This window comes from Hyposmocoma kahamanoa, unplaced genomic scaffold (genome assembly GCF_003589595.1).
Source record: "Hyposmocoma kahamanoa isolate Upper Pololo Valley unplaced genomic scaffold, ASM358959v1 226, whole genome shotgun sequence".
NCBI lineage: Eukaryota > Metazoa > Arthropoda > Insecta > Lepidoptera > Cosmopterigidae > Hyposmocoma > Hyposmocoma kahamanoa.
Window position 1 is genome coordinate 1747038 of NW_020653745.1, and position 19159 is coordinate 1766196.

The 19159-nt window shown below is 39.4% G+C and overlaps 3 protein-coding genes across 4 annotated transcripts in view; 1 reads left to right on the plus strand and 2 right to left on the minus strand.

Annotated features, from left to right (window-relative positions):
- Nucleotides 1–4304, plus strand: part of LOC113228319 (myogenesis-regulating glycosidase-like) — a 16815-nt gene extending 12511 nt beyond the window's left edge. For both annotated transcript variants that reach the window (XM_026461579.1, XM_026461580.1), the window contains exons 6-11: nucleotides 1–470; nucleotides 1535–1727; nucleotides 2006–2115; nucleotides 2305–2560; nucleotides 2744–2900; nucleotides 3992–4304. In XM_026461579.1, coding sequence (XP_026317364.1) covers nucleotides 1–470; nucleotides 1535–1727; nucleotides 2006–2115; nucleotides 2305–2560; nucleotides 2744–2900; nucleotides 3992–4182 — 1377 coding nt within the window. In that variant the 3' untranslated portion in view covers nucleotides 4183–4304. The remainder of the gene's footprint in view (nucleotides 471–1534; nucleotides 1728–2005; nucleotides 2116–2304; nucleotides 2561–2743; nucleotides 2901–3991) is intronic.
- A 1821-nt stretch (nucleotides 4305–6125) lies between these two features.
- LOC113228312 (uncharacterized protein K02A2.6-like) lies at nucleotides 6126–10480 on the minus strand. The gene is given in 2 exon segments (XM_026461572.1): nucleotides 6126–9151; nucleotides 9154–10480. Coding segments are annotated over 2 exon segments (4290 nt in total). The 5' UTR covers nucleotides 10418–10480.
- Nucleotides 10481–11165: 685 nt separating this feature from the next.
- The window catches only part of LOC113228308 (nucleolar protein 6), a 10015-nt gene continuing 2021 nt past the window's right edge, over nucleotides 11166–19159 (minus strand). The window contains exons 3-15 of the mRNA XM_026461567.1: nucleotides 18877–19147; nucleotides 17699–17917; nucleotides 17169–17273; nucleotides 16777–16919; nucleotides 16011–16187; nucleotides 15725–15895; nucleotides 15321–15477; nucleotides 14879–15022; nucleotides 14502–14755; nucleotides 13934–14148; nucleotides 13666–13851; nucleotides 12811–12912; nucleotides 11166–11342 (exon numbers count right to left, since the gene is read on the minus strand). Of these exons, the coding sequence (XP_026317352.1) occupies nucleotides 11211–11342; nucleotides 12811–12912; nucleotides 13666–13851; nucleotides 13934–14148; nucleotides 14502–14755; nucleotides 14879–15022; nucleotides 15321–15477; nucleotides 15725–15895; nucleotides 16011–16187; nucleotides 16777–16919; nucleotides 17169–17273; nucleotides 17699–17917; nucleotides 18877–19147 (2276 nt within the window). The 3' untranslated portion in view covers nucleotides 11166–11210. The remainder of the gene's footprint in view (nucleotides 11343–12810; nucleotides 12913–13665; nucleotides 13852–13933; nucleotides 14149–14501; nucleotides 14756–14878; nucleotides 15023–15320; nucleotides 15478–15724; nucleotides 15896–16010; nucleotides 16188–16776; nucleotides 16920–17168; nucleotides 17274–17698; nucleotides 17918–18876; nucleotides 19148–19159) is intronic.

Below are 19159 nucleotides of genomic sequence, written 5' to 3' on the forward strand. Positions count from 1 at the left end.
GACCTCGAAAAGAACGCAGCATGCTTTATCGCCCAAATAAAGCCACCCTACTCCAGCAAACGAGATCGCAACGACCTGATTTACGCAGTCGGCATTTTCGAGGACGCAAGAAAGGCCCATGAGTACGCCATCGATAAATACCTCGAAAAGCCTTTGGGATACCCTGATGAGAGGATGATTACTTATCCAGTCTGGTCTACCTGGGCCAGATACAAGAGAGACGTAAATCACGACGTCGTCTTGAGATTCGCTGACGAAATCTCCAGGTATGGCTTCCCGAACAGTCAATTGGAAATTGATGACCTCTGGGAGATTTGCTACGGGTCTTTGACTATTGATCAAGAAAGATTTCCAAACATGGCCGTGACTGTGAGAATGCTGAAATCGAAGGGATACAGAGTGACTGTTTGGGCTCATCCGTTTATCAATAAGGGTTGTGAGCCTTGGTATACGGAAGCTAAGAACAAAGGGTAAGTGTTTAGCACATTATTCCAGAGTTAACGAAACAAAGTTGAGAAATTATTTATAGTATGAAATTATTGACCCGATTTCGACTACCAATAGATCGCTAATTGGGAATATAGGTTTCGATATCCAATTCGACTTGCACATATAAGAAATGACCTTTTTGAAATTGGATCTTGGATGGAGTGATATATCTCTAGATCAGGGCTTTGATTTTGATAGCCTCTCCAGATCGGAAACTGCGTCTTTTCCGAGTCGAGGCCTATAATATTGCGGATGGGCTACCCTCCGATTTGAATTCAAATCAGGGCCCAAGTATCCATATACAGATATACGCACTAAGGAAACTGCGACCTCTTGTGTCCAATGTGGTATTGAGGCAGACGTGCTTTGCATATTTTCATTCGTTGATGTAGTACGGCATTGCACCGCGGGGTAACTCAACCGAGTCGAATAGGGTTTCTATTCTTCAAAAACGTGCAATGGTTAGTCTTTTTTATACTTTTAAAAAAATACCATGTAATGACGACGTACTCACCTTACATCTATGATATAATAGTTTACGCGCGTCAAGCGTTGAGGTCAAGCGTTGCGAAACGTGGGAAAGGGAAGCTTCTACGAACATCCACCTGAAAAGTGTTACAAATGACGAAACGTTTAATACCTGACTAACAGTTCTTTTATTGGATAATGAATTCTACAGTGTCGATGAGTTTCTTTTGAAACAATTGTAATTTTGTTTTACTCGACTTCATTGTATTTAGACAAGCAGTTTGCGTTAGTGACGATCATATTATCCCTTGACATTGTATTTTTAATTGTAATATTGTGACATTGATAATATAAAATAAATGATTCTATTCTCTTCTATTCTATCTGATCTGATGGTACAATATCCAGATTAAAAATGTAAAGGTTTTCGTGGTTATTCCCTAATTGATTATCACTAGCGATAAAATCGTTTAGTCCCTCAGCATGGTGACAGGGAATTAAGGCAAAGAAAAGACGAGGTTATTTATGTGATAGACAAGCGAGAAAACGTTAACTTTACACTATCCTCACAATCAAGGTATCTGGTTTCTTCGGAGTACGGATCAGTAGAGACGAGCTGGTGGAATGACAACGAGACAACGACGGCATACATCGACTTCACTAAACCGGATGCCAGGGCGTGGTATATGGAGCGCCTGCAGAGGTTGCAGACCGTTTACGGCATTGACAGCTACAAGTTCGATGGTGGTGAAACAAGCTGGTCCCCTCAGGTATGTTTTTACTTTATTTTGAAAGAAAATATACCTCGTTTTTAAGAATATTAGATAAGAACGACAAGAGCATCGCTATTAAACGGAAGAAACTAAAGACGCTTGCGTTTACTTACTCCTCAAAGAAGTGTAGTTCCCAAAACTCAATAGATCAGAATGGCGGACAATGGCCTAAGACCCTCTCCATAAAAGACTCGTCCACCTCCTTGCATATGCAAGAAAGATATCAACGAGTGATGCAACCATTTGTTACTGATTGAAACAATTGCAATTTGCAGATCCCAGTTCTACAAGGAGATATCAGAGATCAGCCAGGCGTTATAACTGCGGATTATGTCAGATTGGTCGCGCAGTTCGGCCCAATGGTAGAAGTTCGAGCAGGATACAGGCGAGTGACCTCATTATTATGAATCAACTGAAATAGTAATTTTACTAATATTGAATAATTAACAGATGAAAGAGAAAACAGAACCACTTAATACCGGAGGAAATCAACAATAGTTTTTCGAAAACGGTATGCGAGGTTTTCGACTACAGTAGGTATTGTTCAACTATTTAAAGAAATCAAAACTTCCAGGACTCAAGACCTCCCGATCTTCGTCCGAATGATTGACAAGGACACCTACTGGACTTTTGAGAATGGTCTGCCAACACTGGTCACGACGCTGTTGCAGATGAACATGAATGGGTACCCGTTGGTCCTGCCAGACATGATTGGTGGGAATGGGTACAATGAACCTCCCAGCAAGGAGCTGTTTATTCGATGGTTGCAGGCTAACACTTTTATGCCTAGCTTGCAGTTCTCGTATGTGCCTTGGGACTTTGACAATGAGGTAAATGGGTTAGTGTTCATACGTATAGTGTAGATTGGCTCATCGTAGTTAAAACACACTAAAGCTAGACCAATAGTCATGATTGATTCAAAGCATTATGCAACAGCTATGTGGATATTAAACGTGACCAAGCCAAATTTGCAACCATTGCAATCGAAATAACTGTTTCTTGTTCCTTCGCAGACGATAGCAATAAGCAAGAAGTATGTAGATTTGCACGCGAAGTACGCGCCACAGATAATCGCAGCATGTAGACGAGCCGTCGCTGACGGCAGCCCCGTCAACGCGCCCATTTGGTGGATCGCGCCTAACGATACTACAGCGTTGGATATTTGGGATGGTAAGATTTCACATCGAGATGATATATCTTGACCGTGTGCGGGAGCCGTCTCGAAACCTCGTCCGTCGTTGGTTTTTCTTCAAGTATATCCCAGTTACCCGTATAACCGACGTTGCCTAAAGGATTTGCCACATTGCTAGCAGAACAGGTAGCCGATGGGGCCAAAGATTTCTCGAGTAGCGACCGCGTATCGGAAGACGCAGCGAGGGTAGACCACCCACAAGATGGTGGTCCATCTTGTGGGTGGTCTACCCTCTGGTCGACCTAGGTGAAGATTGCGGGAATCCACTGCAGCGCAAAACCGGTCATTATGGCGATCTTTGGAAGAGGCCTAAATGATGATGATATTCACGTTCATCTTTTTCGAATTAATGTTGGATAGGTATCCCTTAAGACGGCCTTCCACGGTCTGTGATTGCCGATCAGTTGGAAGATGCTCGTCCGTTGTAATGCAGACGCGTCTGTAGCGGTGCATAGATTATTGTAAAAAGAAACTAGATAAAGCCAGTGCGTGGCGATGAGTCGCACTCTGCGATTGGTTAATTATAAAAATGAAAAAGGGCGGGTGTGGCTACTTTTGTGTGGCTATCCGTGGCCGTCAGCTGTGTTATAGAACTTTCACTGGAGAATTTCTGCAGTTACCATTATAGTTACTTATTTCATTTATCTGTTAATTTATCTCCCTCTTTCTCTCTTACACGCTGTTGCCTGCTCATGGTCTTTGTTCTCACTGCCTTGGCATGGCTGGCAGAGCTCTCTTTATTTTTGTGTAATTAACATATCTTTTTATTTTTAGTACAATTTTATTACAATAATTCACTTTCCCCTCTGTTCCGGGGCAATGCAAATTTAGCCAAATTGTATGTATCCTAGAGTCTAAATTAAGTTTGTTGAATATCACGAGTAGCGAGAGCATCAGACACGGTATGCTGAAGGCGCCGGTTCGAATCCAGCGGGATCGAAGGAATTTTCCGTGTTAATAAAAGTAACTATTTGGTTTTTACTTTTGCCTTTAATTTTGAATAATGAGGAAGTTTAGACGAATCTCGTAAGAAATGTGGCAACAGCAATGAGTTCCCCTGCTGGCGCAGAGTACCTCCTGGGCGAGAGCGTCCTCGTGGCGCCGGTGCTGGAGCACGGCTCGCTGGAGCGCGACGTGTACCTGCCCGAGGGCACGTGGCTGGCGCAGGGCGACCCCGGCCGGCGCCTGCGCGGCGGCGACTGGCTGCGGAACTACCCCGCGCCGCTGGACACGCTGCCCTTCTTCGTCCGCGCCGGTTAGACCGACGGCACTCCGTTCGTTGTGAGCTCGTTCAGTTTTGTGGTTGAACACGCGTTTGAACACGACTTTGAAGGACGTTTTAGCAATCAATAAATTGTAATTATGCAAGAACATATAGTTTTCATTTCCTTTTCAATATTACCTTGTTTAGTACCTAATTTATATAGGTCTAAAGAGATGTTCCAGCAACCGATAGTTATTCTGGCAAGGCTGCATGAAAATGTGAAGACAACAAAATCTTATCGTTGTACTTGTAGGAAAAGTCTCAGACATTTTAAAGAAACGCTATAGTCCGTCTCTTTTGAAGACGGAGTAAAATGACAGTTCAATGCGCAAAAGTGTTTCCCGCTTGCGAGCAGCTAGTGATTGCAGTCGATAAATATTCTATCGACTATCGACTGAGTACTGGACACGCTTATGTATTAAATAGTCGAACTTGTTTCATCTGAATCATCATCGACCCGTTATTCATCCAATTACAGAGCATAAGTTCATTTGAATTATCATTTTTGTAAGTTCATACATATGTACATACACTGCATTTAGGATTATGTTTATGAAAAAACAAAGAGGAGACACATTTTAAAGTATTTCATTTTAGTTCATTATAGACAATCAAATCAGCTTATTTTTATTAAAATGCATGTTAATTATAAATTGACCTCGATACTAGTAGGCTAACTGTCGCAATAAGAATAAAGAAGGCAATAACGCAATTGTTAATCATTAGAATATCGGTACATTCACAATTCAGCCATTTTCGGCAAAAATATATATATACCTTCTTTTACAATCTATCGATAAAACTATCGACAACAACTACATAACTATTTAAAATTTTATGAAAACTGGAAACCCTGCATTTGTAATTTTACTCTTATCTTCAAAAAAGACAGACTATAATGATATAGTAGTGTGAGGGTGCTGCTGGTGCTGGTGGAGTTCTGTTGATTATAATGTTGTCGGGAGAGTAGTAGTCTCCGCAGCCAGCGCGCCTCCATAATCTTGCTTAGTAGTTTGACGTTCAGAATTCAAAAGAGGTGAGAAACTTATGGTAATAAATCCAGTTTTATAAATATTTATGTTCTTTAAAATGTTTATCGTACAAGAGATTTTTGGTAACTGGTAAACTTCATCAATCATCCTCGATCCATTATTCGTCCAATTACTGAGCACAAGTTCATTCGAATTGTCATTTTTTGTAAGTTGATACATACATACACTCTATTAAGAACTATGTTTATGAAAAATACAAAGGGAGATACATTTTAAAGTTTTTCATTTTAATTCAATATAGATAATCGAATCCAGCTACTCTTGTTAAAATGTAGGTATATTAATAAAAATTGATCTTGATATTAGTAGATCAACTGTCAAAATAAGAATAGAGAAGGCAATAACGCTATTTATAATAATTAGAACATTGACTTACAAATAAATGGACGACGGGTCTAATACAAAAACCACGAAAAAAATGTCTCAAGTCAACCTATTTAAACGTAGTGACATGTAAAGGAATATGAAAAAGCTAAAACGTTGAATTTAAATTGTAATGTCATCGCAGTACTGTCTAATTTTGCTTGCTTCGCTGTCAGTCGAGCAAACGAAGACTAAAGCGTGAATGACGCTCTGTATACGATTTTAACGCCCTATAAGTTCGGACACTTTTTAGCGCGGACCCGACGTCCATATAATTGTAAGTCAATGAATTAGAACATCATATTTGGCAAAATTTTATCTTCTTTCACAATCTACCAATAAAACTATCGACAACAACTACTTAGTGTTAAATATACGGAACGGAGCTGCGTTGACAAGTGAAACGATCGCTGGTTAGCTTTGCACTGATTTATTATAATATGAACTGGTGGTGGGCGCAGCCACACATACCTACATACATAACATTCCTCCCTCTATTATAATAACCTAAATTAATACAAATATTAAAAGTACTTTTTATAAGACACAATGGGACGTGGGCGTAACAATCTTTTTGGTACAACTCCGGGACCCTGTGGCTTGTCCCGGGTATCCACTTCGGCTTCCGCTTCGTAGAACTCATCGTCGGAATTCGATTGTCTCGCAGTAGCGCAGACGGAATCAGCTAGCATCTCATCGTCCCTCTGTAGAGTTCCGCTCGCATATTCGTCCTCTCCCGACCATGGAGAATCGCTCGGCACATACAGTTCGGCTCTCCTTCCACTGGCTGACTGTGAAGCAATATTCGGTGATGGGAGTTCAACCTGGGGTTCCGGTGATTCGGGAGACAGCGATAATGGTTCCGACGAGGACAGCGGTGTCAGAGACGACAGCGGCGAAGACGGCGGCGGCGGCGGCGGAGGCGACTGTGGCGGCGGCAGCGGCGGCGGCGGTGACGCAACAGGTAAGTTTACATTTGAACTATGTACCGAGTCCCAATAATTGTTACTAGTCCCTTTGTACAACATTAATTGATTTATGTGTCTTTTATACATTTCCGAACTATCGATATCTTTCACTAAATATAGAACATTTCCTATTTTTTTCTGTACGATTCCTTTACACCATGTATACTTTGTTTTATTAATAAATTTTTTGTACAGTACAATGTCGTTTTTCTTTAATTTTTTAACTCTGGTTTTCCCTTCCTTATTTCGTGTACACTGTTGGTTATTTATTATATCAGGCGACGGCGGTGGCGAGGGTGCCGATGAGTTTGGATCAATCAAATCTAATCTAGATCTTAACTTGTGACCGAATACCAGTTGAGCCGGAGACAGCCCCGTGGTAGTGTTAACAGAGTTACGGTAATCCATTAGGTATTTCAGTAATTTTGTCCACGTATCCCCCGCGTTGAGATCCAACAAAAGACACGACTTTATTCCCCTTTTCACAATTTTTACAAAACTTTCGGCCTGGCCGTTGCTCGACGGGTGGTAGACCGGTGACGTCATATGCGAAATCCCGTTTGTTGAACAAAACAACTCAAATTCCCGCGAACAAAAAGCTGTGCCGTTATCACTAACAATCGTTTTAGGAACACCGAATCTAGACATAAATTCACATAATTTTAAAATCACTGCCGCTGATGACGTGGACGTTTTCATATTGTATACCTCTACCCACTTAGTATGTGCGTCTACTGCTACTAAGTATACACAACCTTTAATTGGACCAAGGAAATCTATGTGAATTCTATCAAATGATCGAGCTGGGTACTCCCACGGAGTCAGCGGGGCGCGGGGCGGCGAGGGGCGCAACTGAATGCACACATCACACGTACCTATCATGGTTTCCACCGCTTGGTCAATTCCTGGAAACCAAAATCTAGAACGAGCCTCGCCCTTTGTTTTAACTATACCTAAATGCGACGAATGTAATTCTTTTAACATTGTCTGGTGTAAACTCGCGGGGATGACGACCTTATGACCTCTCATTACGCATCCATTCTCATAAGACAGTTGTGATCTACACAAATGATACGGTTTTAACCGAATATCATCAACTTTAGGCGGCCAGCCTTTCATAATGCAGTTAATGACTAGACGTAAGACTATGTCCGATTTTGTTTCTTCGCGTAATCTGTGTAAAGTGACGGGCATGCTGCCGTCTACTACGAAACAGACATAGGTCGCCCGGTCATATGCTACCTCGCAATCGCAGCACTTGCATTGTTCGGTGCACGCGCACTCGTGCACTTCTCTCGGCAGGCTCGCGCGCGACAGGTAGTCCGCACTGTTATCAGCGCTGCGAACGTATTCTATTTTGTAGTTATAGCTACTCAGAAACAAAGCGTACCGTTGTAATCTATTTGCAGACATCTCTGGAATGCCCTTATGTGGCCCGAAAATGGACAGAAGTGGCTTGTGGTCCGTTCGTAATATGAAAGGTTCGCTTCTGCCATACAAATATTGATGGAATCGTCGCACGCCATAAATTATTGCAGTTGCCTCTTTCTGTATTTGAGCATATCGCCTTTCCGCCGCATTTAACGTACGCGACATGAAAGATAAGGGTCGTTCTACATCGTCTTTACCTATTTGAGAAAGAATAGCTCCCAACCCCTTAGGAGAAGCGTCGACGGTTAAAATGATCGTCGCACTTGAATCGAAATGTGTAAGAACCTGTTCCGATGTCATAACTTTTTTAATTTCTCGAAATGCCGTATCATGAACTTCATTCCAGTCCCATTTACAACCCTTTTTCAATAATTCATATAAAGGACTGAGGATTGCGGATGCATTTCGTACAAAATTCCTATAATAGTTTATGAGCCCTAGGAATGACTGCAACTCACTAACATTTTTCGGAACTGGTGCTTCAACCATGGCCTTAATTTTTTCCGGTGCTTTCTTCAACCCGTCTTTCGTAATGATATAGCCAAGATAATGAACTTTATCCTGAAAAAATCTACATTTTTCTTTTTGTAATGTAAGGCCTGCGTCCTGCAGCCGCTTCAGCACAGCATTCAGCCTTTCAAGATGCTCCTTCCAGTCCTTACCAGTGACCAAAATGTCATCTAATAGACATAATACGCCATCTAGACCTGAAAGCACCCCTTCGATTGCGCGTTGAAAAATGGAGGGTGCGCTGGCTAACCCAAATACTAATCGAGAGAAAGTATATAACCCACGGTTTGTATTTATGCAAGTAAGATTTTTTGACTCGTTATCTAAAACAAACTGGTTATATGCCATAGATAAATCTAATTTACTAAAGTGTTGACCCCCATGTATTTTAGAAAACAGTTCACTAGTTGTGGGAAGTGGATATTTTTCCACCTGCAGCTGTTTGTTTATAGTTCTAGAGTAATCGGCACACAATCTGACTGACCCATTCTTTTTAAGAACTGGAACTATCGGAGATGCGTATTCTGAGTGCTCGACAGGCTCAATAATACCTAACCGGACCAACCTGTCAATTTCGTGATTGACCTTATCGCGCAAAGCGAATGCGACGGGACGTGCCTTGCAGAAAACCGGTTTAGCATTTTCAACAACAACTTAATTTTGTACTTGTTAAAAGTGCCTAATTTGTCCGAAAACAGCTCTGAATATTGTTGTTGCAACAATTCAACAGGTGGTACAGAATCCACACAAAAATTCACCGGTACCAATTGCAAATTAAACGCTGATATAAAATCCCTACCCAGAAGAGGCGGGCCTCCGTCACGTATTACATAAAAGACAATAACGTGAGTTTGTCCCGCATAACTTATCGGCAAACGAAATATACCTACACATTCAATTTTCTTTCCATTGTACGTCATCAGCTGTTTCATAGTATTGGATAACGGCACATCTTTAAAATGAGTTTTATACAAGACCTCCGACACTACAGTTACTGTTGACCCACTGTCTATTTCAAATTGAAACGGTCTATTTTTAATTAGAACTGTTTCTACCATGGGTGCACCCCTAAATGAACGAATGTAATAAAGCTCACCGTCATCGCTTTCGTCATCCTCACCCTGGCCACCGCAATCCACCTTTACGTAATTCACTTTAGAACACATTTTACGCAAATGGCCTTTCACGTGACACTTTTTGCAAACGTAATTTGCAAATTTACACTCCGAGGACTTATGATTCGTAAACCCACAAACACTACACTTTACTTTGCCTACACTTACACGATTCCCGTTGTTTGAGATCTTGAATAACTGATCATGGGACGCGCTCGCTAGGCCGGCGCCGCCGGCGGCGGAGCTTGCGGCCGCGGCGCTCCGTGCCTTGACATGGTTCTCCGCGGTCTCCACGACCTTGGCTAGCGTGAGACCGGCTAAATCCTTTGCGTACAGCTCTTCTTTTTCTCGTCCCGGTAGCATGCCCATTATGAACTTGTCGCGCAGCGCCTCTTCGACATTGAGGAAGCCACACTTTGCAGTCAGACCTCGTAATCTCGCTGCCCACTGAGAATGGGTTTCACCCACTTGTTGAGCGGCCGCGTAAAAGTTGTGACGCTCACCAAACCCGACACTCTTTGGTGTGAAGTGAGTGTCTAAAAGATTTAATAAATCTTCGTAGGGCACGTCGTCGATTTCCTTGGGTAAAGTCAGGTCCGTTGCTAGCTTGTAGGTACCCTCTGTGAGTGCGCTTAGCAGGATCGCCTTTCTTCTCTTGCCCTCAGGATCCGTCGATTCATTAAAATTATTTGCTACGAAATATTGCCCAATACGACCTTTATACGTTTTCCATGTGTGTGTATTGTGATCGAAACTATTTAAAATCCCGAACTGAGCACTAATATTCGCCATTTTGCACAATATTTTTTTTTTGTTGCGGGTAGTTCGTCGCCACTGTTAAATATACGGAACGGAGCTGCGTTGACAAGTGAAACGATCGCAGGCCGTCCTAGGCCCCAGGTGGTCAGTACCAGCCACCCCTTTCTCATATACCTACTGTTAGACATATCTATATTTTATAAATAAAATGTGCGAAAGTGATCTATGAAGAATATTGTTATACGATGCGGTGCAGTGCGGCCCGCCATAATGTGCGTGAGACTTTAAAATATTTATGTACTTTGAGTTCTTTCTTGTTACCATCAATGACTTTTTTGTCACGATTGGCCGCCCTAGGCCCTAGGATGGCCTTAGGGCAAATCCGCCACTGATAGTAACATCTCTTTTAATTTTATTAAATAAATCGTATAGCTACTAAATTAATTTTAACTGTAATCAATTAGTAAGATAGCAGGGATGCTCATTTAATTAATATGAGTACCTCAAGCAATACAACACATGCAAAAATGTGTGAAACTAAACCACATAGCCTCATAATTTGTATTTAAAAGAAACCCTCGACAACAAAGTAAACTTATGTGAAATAATAAAAATAATACAATAATTAATACAAATATCGAACACAAATAATAAATCCCTCAACCTGACCGGACTATAAACTATTAATAATTATAACAAAGTAGTAGAGATATTTAACAAAACAATATATAACTCTAAAATATCGTGGAATTTAATAAAAACCACAACATAGATAAGTCATTTTATTACAACAATTACTTATAGTAACAGTTACAAGTAACTAATACTACGTAACAGTGATGTCTCTTACGAGACCGGCGCCTAGTATTCGGAAGTCCTCGACCAGAGCTGGCTTGTTGATTTTGTACGCAATTTCGCCTTTGGTTTTGATTGGTTGAAGAGCGTTGGCGTTTGTTAGCTGGTAACAAAGATATTGTTACAAAATTAATAATGAACTATTGCTAAATAAAAAAAAATATGCAACAAAACAAATAATAAAATATGATTAAAATAATTTCTAACAAAGTAAATTTTATACCAATAGTTTGTATGGCTATCAATGACAAAAGAAATTTAGTAACAATAAAACAGACTGTAACAAAATAAACAATAAATGATTGGTAAAACTAACGATTGCTAACAAATATAGTTGTTTATAACTTAAATATTATAGTGTGGATTAATATAACACAATAAGTAGCAAGATTATGAATATTCATAATATTGTCACTTTATTATATAAATAACTATAGTATACAGTGACCTACATAGTATACAATCCATTGTAACTAGAGATGGAATAAATTGCTTATAAATTTTAAATGTTAATATGTGGTACTTTTTAAATAAACGTGTTTATCAAAACGTTTAAGCTCATAGACTATATATAAAAAAAAATTTTGTCAGATTGTGTTAAAAGCGATAGCGAGAGTAGGTTTTCAGATAAGTAAGTTTATTATGTAATTGTAACATACTTGGAAACTGATACTGGCCCAAGCCTATATAGTGTTTTTTTTTCAATGGGACAGTATGGGAAATCCGAAACCATAGAAGGTATAAAGAAACTGTCTTAAGAACCACAAAATTTTTTTTTGTGAAAACAATTTGGGCATAGTTGTTTGGTCAAGCGTGAGTTGTCCATAAAAATTAATAAAATTGATCAAAATTTATTTAATGCAAATTGCGATTCAGGCAACTCACGATCGATCAAAAAATTTACCATGCCAAAATTGTTTTCACAAAAAAACACTTAATGGTTCTTATGCATTGACTTACAATTATATGGACGTCGGGTCCGCGCTAAAAGGTGTCCGAACTTATAGGGCGTTAAAATCGTATACAGAGCGTCATACACGCTTTAGTCTTCGTTTGTTCGACTGACAGCGAAGCAAGCAAAATTAGACAGTACTGCGATGACATTACAATTTAAATTCAACGTTTTAGCTTTTTCATATTCCTTTACACGTCACTACGTTTAAATAGGTTGACTTGGGACATTTTTTTCGTGGTTTTTGTATTAGACCCGTCGTCCATTTATTTGTAAGTCAATGTTCTTATGACACTTTTTTTGTATCTCTATGGTTTTGGATTTCCCCATACTGTTACCATAAAAAAAAACACTGTATAATGGCCGCTATTAAGGAAATAATAATAACAAGTTTATACGTAAAACACGAATTTTATTTTTATTTATAACATTATCATTGACATTGATGAATTAATTTGTTTAGGAAACATAGATGGCGGGACTTGATACTTATTAGGCAAGCATTGAACTGAGCAACGTTTGCAACTTAAAATTATTATCGTACTTACTGTGCTTATATAAGAACCAAACTTTTTTTAAGTCTTTTTCGTTTAGACACCCACCACCAAATTAAACGTACCTGAAACTCTCTGGAGTCGTCAATATCCGGCTTCCAGAGCACAGCGATCACCTCTCCGCCAAAGCAGTCGTGGAAAAACAAGGCGAAGTCGCTGTACGCGCTCTGTAATTTTAACAATAATAATAATATTTATTTATTTATTCGCTTATTCGTTCGTTTATTCATTTATTCATTTATTTATTGCATTACATGGGTAATGCACAAGTGTTTAAAATAAATATAAGTACAGCCTTAAACTTAAATTAAATTACAGAAGTTCTAAATCTATAAAAATAACATTAAAATCAATGATAATTAATCAAATCAGAATCAAAATAATAATATATTAATAAAATAGAAATAATTAAAGTACAATTTATAAAAACTTATGATAACAATATCGAGTTCTTAGGTTTTACACCGTCAACCGTGACCATGGGACCTGTAAAGGGCGCGAAACGTCGGTTTGTTTGAAAAAACAAATATACGCGATTTAAATCCGGAAAAATAGTTTCATTTCCTTTATGATAACAATTTAAAAAAAAATGTCATAATCAAATCAATGTCAAAATAATATTTGTAACATAATATTTCTTATAAAAGTAATGCGTAGTTAAATGCAAAAGCAAAATCAAATATTCTTTCATAACAATTTTAAAAAACTCATATTATTTGTTATGTATTACATCTTGTCTTTGCTCTAAAAGAACTCTTGCAACATGTAAAAAGATTTTTGAACGTTTTTACATTTTACAATATTTTTAATAAATTATATAAATCACACAGAAAAACGTTTTCAAGCTTTGGATGAAGATATGAGACCCTCCGCTGGGCCACTGAGATCGTCGTGTTTATTTGTATTGTGTTACAACTTACCCGCAATTCTTCTAAATACTTGTGAACAACATGGAACTCGACAGGTGGTACCACTTGTTCGACGACCGTGTCTGGCAGCGCTTTGGGCGAAGGCCGCTTGTCCACGCGCTCCGACGAATACGGCACGAGGTGCGGCTGGAGGTGAATGATGACGTCATAGCCTGTCAAGGAGGGCACGAACGCGGCCTGCGGTACACAAGCGCGTTTTAGTGTCGTATATATATTTTTCAATGTAAGGAAACGGTGTGTAGCTAAAAAAAAATATTACCAGTACGTTGTCTTTGAAATCTTTCATCAGCGCCTTCTCCATGTAGTCCAACGCGCTTCGAGCTAAGACTCGTGCTCGGCAGACGACCTGTTCCGTCGGTGCAGTCGCGCTCCATACGCTAGGTAGGTCGCCGTCGTACGAAGTCACTATGTACATGTACGGGGTCTTCTCTTCGCGTTCGTTGAATTTTCGCTCCAGTTCTGTTATTTCTTCACCTGAAATTTGAATAATAAATAATTTCTGATAAGGTCCATGTCCCAATAATCGAGGCTGTGTGGATTGATAGATACTTTTAGACTGCGTAGTATTTTTATGTAGATACAAAACTGAAACAACGTTGGCTCTAGAGTCGACCCTTGGAGAACTCCTTCGCTAGCACTTTTAACATTTGAAAATAAATGTATTTCAGTACCGACTGATATTGAATTCATATTACATCGGTCATAATGTAACTTAATTTATTGTCTGAATTATTACTGGCTCAATATCCAGTAACAGTGATCACGATCGATCTTCTCAAATGCCTTTCTTAAATTTAAAAACAATATTTGTAATTGATATGCCTCACGTGTCATGTCCTGGTTGAAGTCGAGGAGCAACATTTCCCTGACCCAGTCCGTGTCAGCCAACAGCTTCCACACTCGGAGTAGTCCCACGAAGGGCTGCGCGGGCGGCTCCAGGGGCGCGGGGCGAAGGAACACGGCAGCCGACAGCAACTCGACCACGACCGGCGGGAAGTGGGGAGGAGACAGGAGGTGTGAGGCTAGCCAGCGTTTCAGTAGGCACGTCGTGGGTCCGAAGGCCGGGTACTTTTCGTGTAAACTAGAACACAATTCATTAGTCTTTACTCCTTACATTATATTCGCCCTATACCCGCGTGAAATTCTGGCGTGTTTTATCCTGCTGAGATTATACTTCATCCACGAAGAAAAAAATGTTTCTCACCCATGCAACGCTCCTCTTAACCTCGGCAACAGCACGGTATCGCACTGCAGCTGTATGCTCTCTTCGCTCTCCCTGTACTTTACAACTCCTTTTTCCATCTCTCTCCGGAGTAGAGTTATCTCTTTCGGATGCGCGATCTCAAGTCTGCAGGATGACAATCAAATAATAAATTAATAATATAAATATGGACAAACCAAATTTGTATATCGCTTAAAGACTAATAATTCGTTTGCTTAACAATGCATAAAAAGAAAAGTCACAAAATTATATAGTTAATTGTCATCAACTCACCAGGCTCTCAATTTATCAAATAGGGCATCGTCTATGTCTACCAAATAATGATTAGCCATTTTTAAGATAATATGCTTTGCTGCCACTTCAACTTGCTTCGAGCCAACGTCACTTGACTCAAGTTCGTTGAAGGATATATATGATATCATACCTGAATACTAATCCGTTTTTCAATACGTCGACATGTGTGGGATAAGCCTGCGCTGGTAGGCTGTACTGTTTCGTAAGTCTGTCAGCTACTTGGAGATGGAACGCAGCTTTGAGGCAACGGAACGCCTCGATGTCGCCCGGCCATTTGCCGCTGTGGCCTAGAATTTTTTCGAAACAATATGGGCAATAAGCGTGAAAAATTTGTAAAATTTGTCTTGAATGTAATTGATGTCAGTATAATAAACGTTTCTCTGGAGACATTAAGTACGTATCAATGTTCAGTTTATTCGCCTGAATGAAATCGAGGTCTACAATCTTTGTGAACTATGTATATTTATCCGGGAACCGCGCCGCAATTGGTAAGTAGAGCGCGTTCATTGCAATTGTATTAAACAAAGAACTTACCCAACTCAACAATAGCTTTAGACACGGGGGTATACTCGGGAACAACAACAGTTCCGTCTTGTCGAGTGATGTCTTTGATCAAGCAGGCGCTGCCGCGTTGCCACGGCTTCGGGATCGGCGCGTGGGGGAGCGGCGGAAGCGGGTCACAATAGCTGAACACGGGAGATACTCCTGGAAGATAATGTTTTCCGTGTAAAGAAAAAACAGAAATGTTGGATGCGTAAGTAGAGTAAATACCTAGTAGTAATAACCATAAATATAAAATATTTGTAATTGCATTAAATACCATAGACGGCGCTGACGTCCAGCGGCAGCTGCGTAAGCGCACGCAAGTCGCGACGCAGCTCGTCGAAGGCGCGCAGGGCCTCCACGGAGCTCTCCTCACTGAACGCGCAATACTGTTTGCGAGCGGTTACACTGTCCAGCTGGTCGCAGACGTGATGTACGTCTGACGGGATTATGCCTAGCAATACAGTACTTTAATTAATAAACGAAAAGTTAACCCCGGGGGAATAATAATCTTACAAAAATGATTGTTTCTTCTTGTTCCACCTCGTCCTCCTTTCCTTAATCAGATATCTAAAGGTGTCATGTCAGATAAGGTGACCTACCATACTTGCTGTTTATGTTAATTGGTTGTTGGTTAACGATAATTATGATCTTATGGAAAGGATGGATGGCAATGTCGGGAAGGGTATACATACCACATTGAGGACGTACTTAAAATAGGCTAGATCAAAACTAAGAAAACACGGGTGTGTTTTAGAAGACATGCAAGTATAGCTAACGAAAGACGTATTTTACCTAACTCCACTACTGCCTACCCCAACGGGAGAGAAGCGCGGTGGTATAATAAATTAGCGGTGTTACTCACAACTGCACAACAACACTTTAAACATCCAAAATATTTAACAGTAAAGAATGGATTCCTACAGGGGCCTAAATTAGAGCCCATTTTATTTTATGTTTATATCGTGAAAGCAATGTCAATAAGGTAGGATCAGGTTACCTTAACTAACTTACCATACCATACTCATATACACTTAACTTACCATACTTCATCTTCATAAGATAATTAATAATCTGTTTAGTAATGCTGCGTCTCTCGGCGAGAGTATCGGCGTCCCACACACAAGTCTCCGTGATAGAGCCGTCTTGAAACCGACGAAGTTCTGACTTGTCTCCCCAGAACAATCTACAACAATTTGTTTACTCACATCACTTAACTGCGATTTAAGTTTCTAAAATGGATTAAATACTTTAGACATGTGAAGGCTTCGAGGTTATAACGCCCCAATTTTTCGTCAAAAGGTTAAAAAGGAATTTCAGTTAGGCATAAAACATCTCAGATTTACAAGTATATGCTCAATTTAGTGTATTAAGTCCAGCAAGAAACAAGTATCACACAAATAAGTCCAAGTTTCTAATTTAATATTAAGCTTACCTAAATTCTTCTGCCTCAGGAAAATTCGCAGGAGGTCCTTTCTCCACAATGTTGATCGCATTTTCGGGATTCAATATGAATCCGAACGATACACTTTCCTCTTGGCTAGAACAATTAATATATTTAATTAAATCATCAACATCATTACCCATTATCAGTCCTTATGTTGGGCACGGTTCTTTTCTAAATAGAGACTTTAGGCATTAGTCCTACAACCAAGGGTTGAGAACCTTCTTCGACGTGCAGGTTTCATCATGATGATAATCTTTGCCATTAGTGAGAAATATTGTGACTAAACATTCAGAAATGTATGTAACTTGATATACTCTACATGATACACTCTGGTACGGCATATTACAAATAGTAGTAACGTGCCAAACGACCACACCAATTCGTCTGAAACAGTTAATTCCCTGAGCTATGAGAAGATCAACAAATTTTATGTCCAGATCATGTCTCAGAACACCCATAGCAGAATATATTTAAAAAAGTATATACACAGTGCTTTCGCACACTTTTAAATTTCTTACCCATCTTTTCTGCATTTTTCAGGCACTTTCTTTACAGGCCAAGTGAAGTCAGCATCAACCATTTGTAATATCAGATCTACTCTGTTTCCTAAACCTTTGCTCAGCAAAGAATATAATGTATCAGTAACTAGAGCCAGTTGATTCACACCATAGTTAACTCGGCTTTCTTTGGAAGCTCTTTTTAAAACGGCTTCTTTCACTTTTGAAAGATTTTTTAACCTGAAATGATCACATTATTCATGTTAATATACTTTCTCCTGTTTTATAATTGTACAATAGTACACACTTAGTGATAGTTTTTATACAATATATGTAATACTACATTTTAAGTACAGACAGCATTTTTAGAAACTATTGAAATTACTTAATAGTAAATTTATTTGTTGGGTTCACTTGGTCACTTTCAAAATACAAAATACCCAAAAGTAACACAATCCATGAAGATGTAGTCAGTATCTTTACTATCCATGGAGATGTTCAGTCAGTATCTTTACTATCTATGAAGATGTTCAGTCATCTATTTAATTGCAATAGAAGTGTAAAACTATACTTCAGGAAATTAAGCTGAAATTCAGCACAGCACATGATTTGTAATTGCAATTGACAGCATGGCAATTGCAACAAAGTCATAACCAGGGTTGATGCTGATGCAGGTGTTTCACACTTCAGCGGATGCTGATACAGATGTTAATTTTATGTATTAAAAAAACGCGAAAAATGTGCATCCCTACTGAATCTATCTACATGAAAACACCTTCTAGTTACTTTCATTGGTATTGTAATAACATACTATTTCAATGATTTGTGACATTTATTTAGAAAAGAATCAATCTGCGTTAAAACAATTAATCTGATTAGATTAATCGTTCCGCAATTTTATCGGTTGTATTTTAAAATCAAAAGCTGAGCTGTTTTTTCGGCTTACAGTATGTTTCTGGAAGGTTTGTAAATTATTCCAGCATTCCTTTTAGGTCAAGTCATGGCTTGAACATCTGCAATGAATATCAGCATTGATGAATGCGGATGCTGATATTTTAATTTATGCAGATTATCTGCAGATGCGGATGCTGATATTCGCAACAACCCTGATCACAACACTTGACACGCCAATATTGTTTGTCCAAATTACTCACTTTAGTCATACATTAGACTATAGAAGTTACATTAAAAGCACTTACTTCAAAATATGGTCAAACTGCAGCAACGGTTTCACGGGCACCATGAATAGTGGTATAAAAGCATTTATGGAAGTATTATCAAGCATCTCAACAGCGAGAACACACTCTCTCTTTAACGCTAAGTAAGTTCCTTTGCACATTTGGTAGCAGAGATTGTAGTAGCCTGTTGTATCAAGAAATACAATGGAAAAGTGTTCTTGGAATGCTTGAATGGGAGGTGAATCATCACCTTTGTGAAGTGATATGCCTTTTGTATCCCATTCAGAGGTTTCTGCAAGAAAAT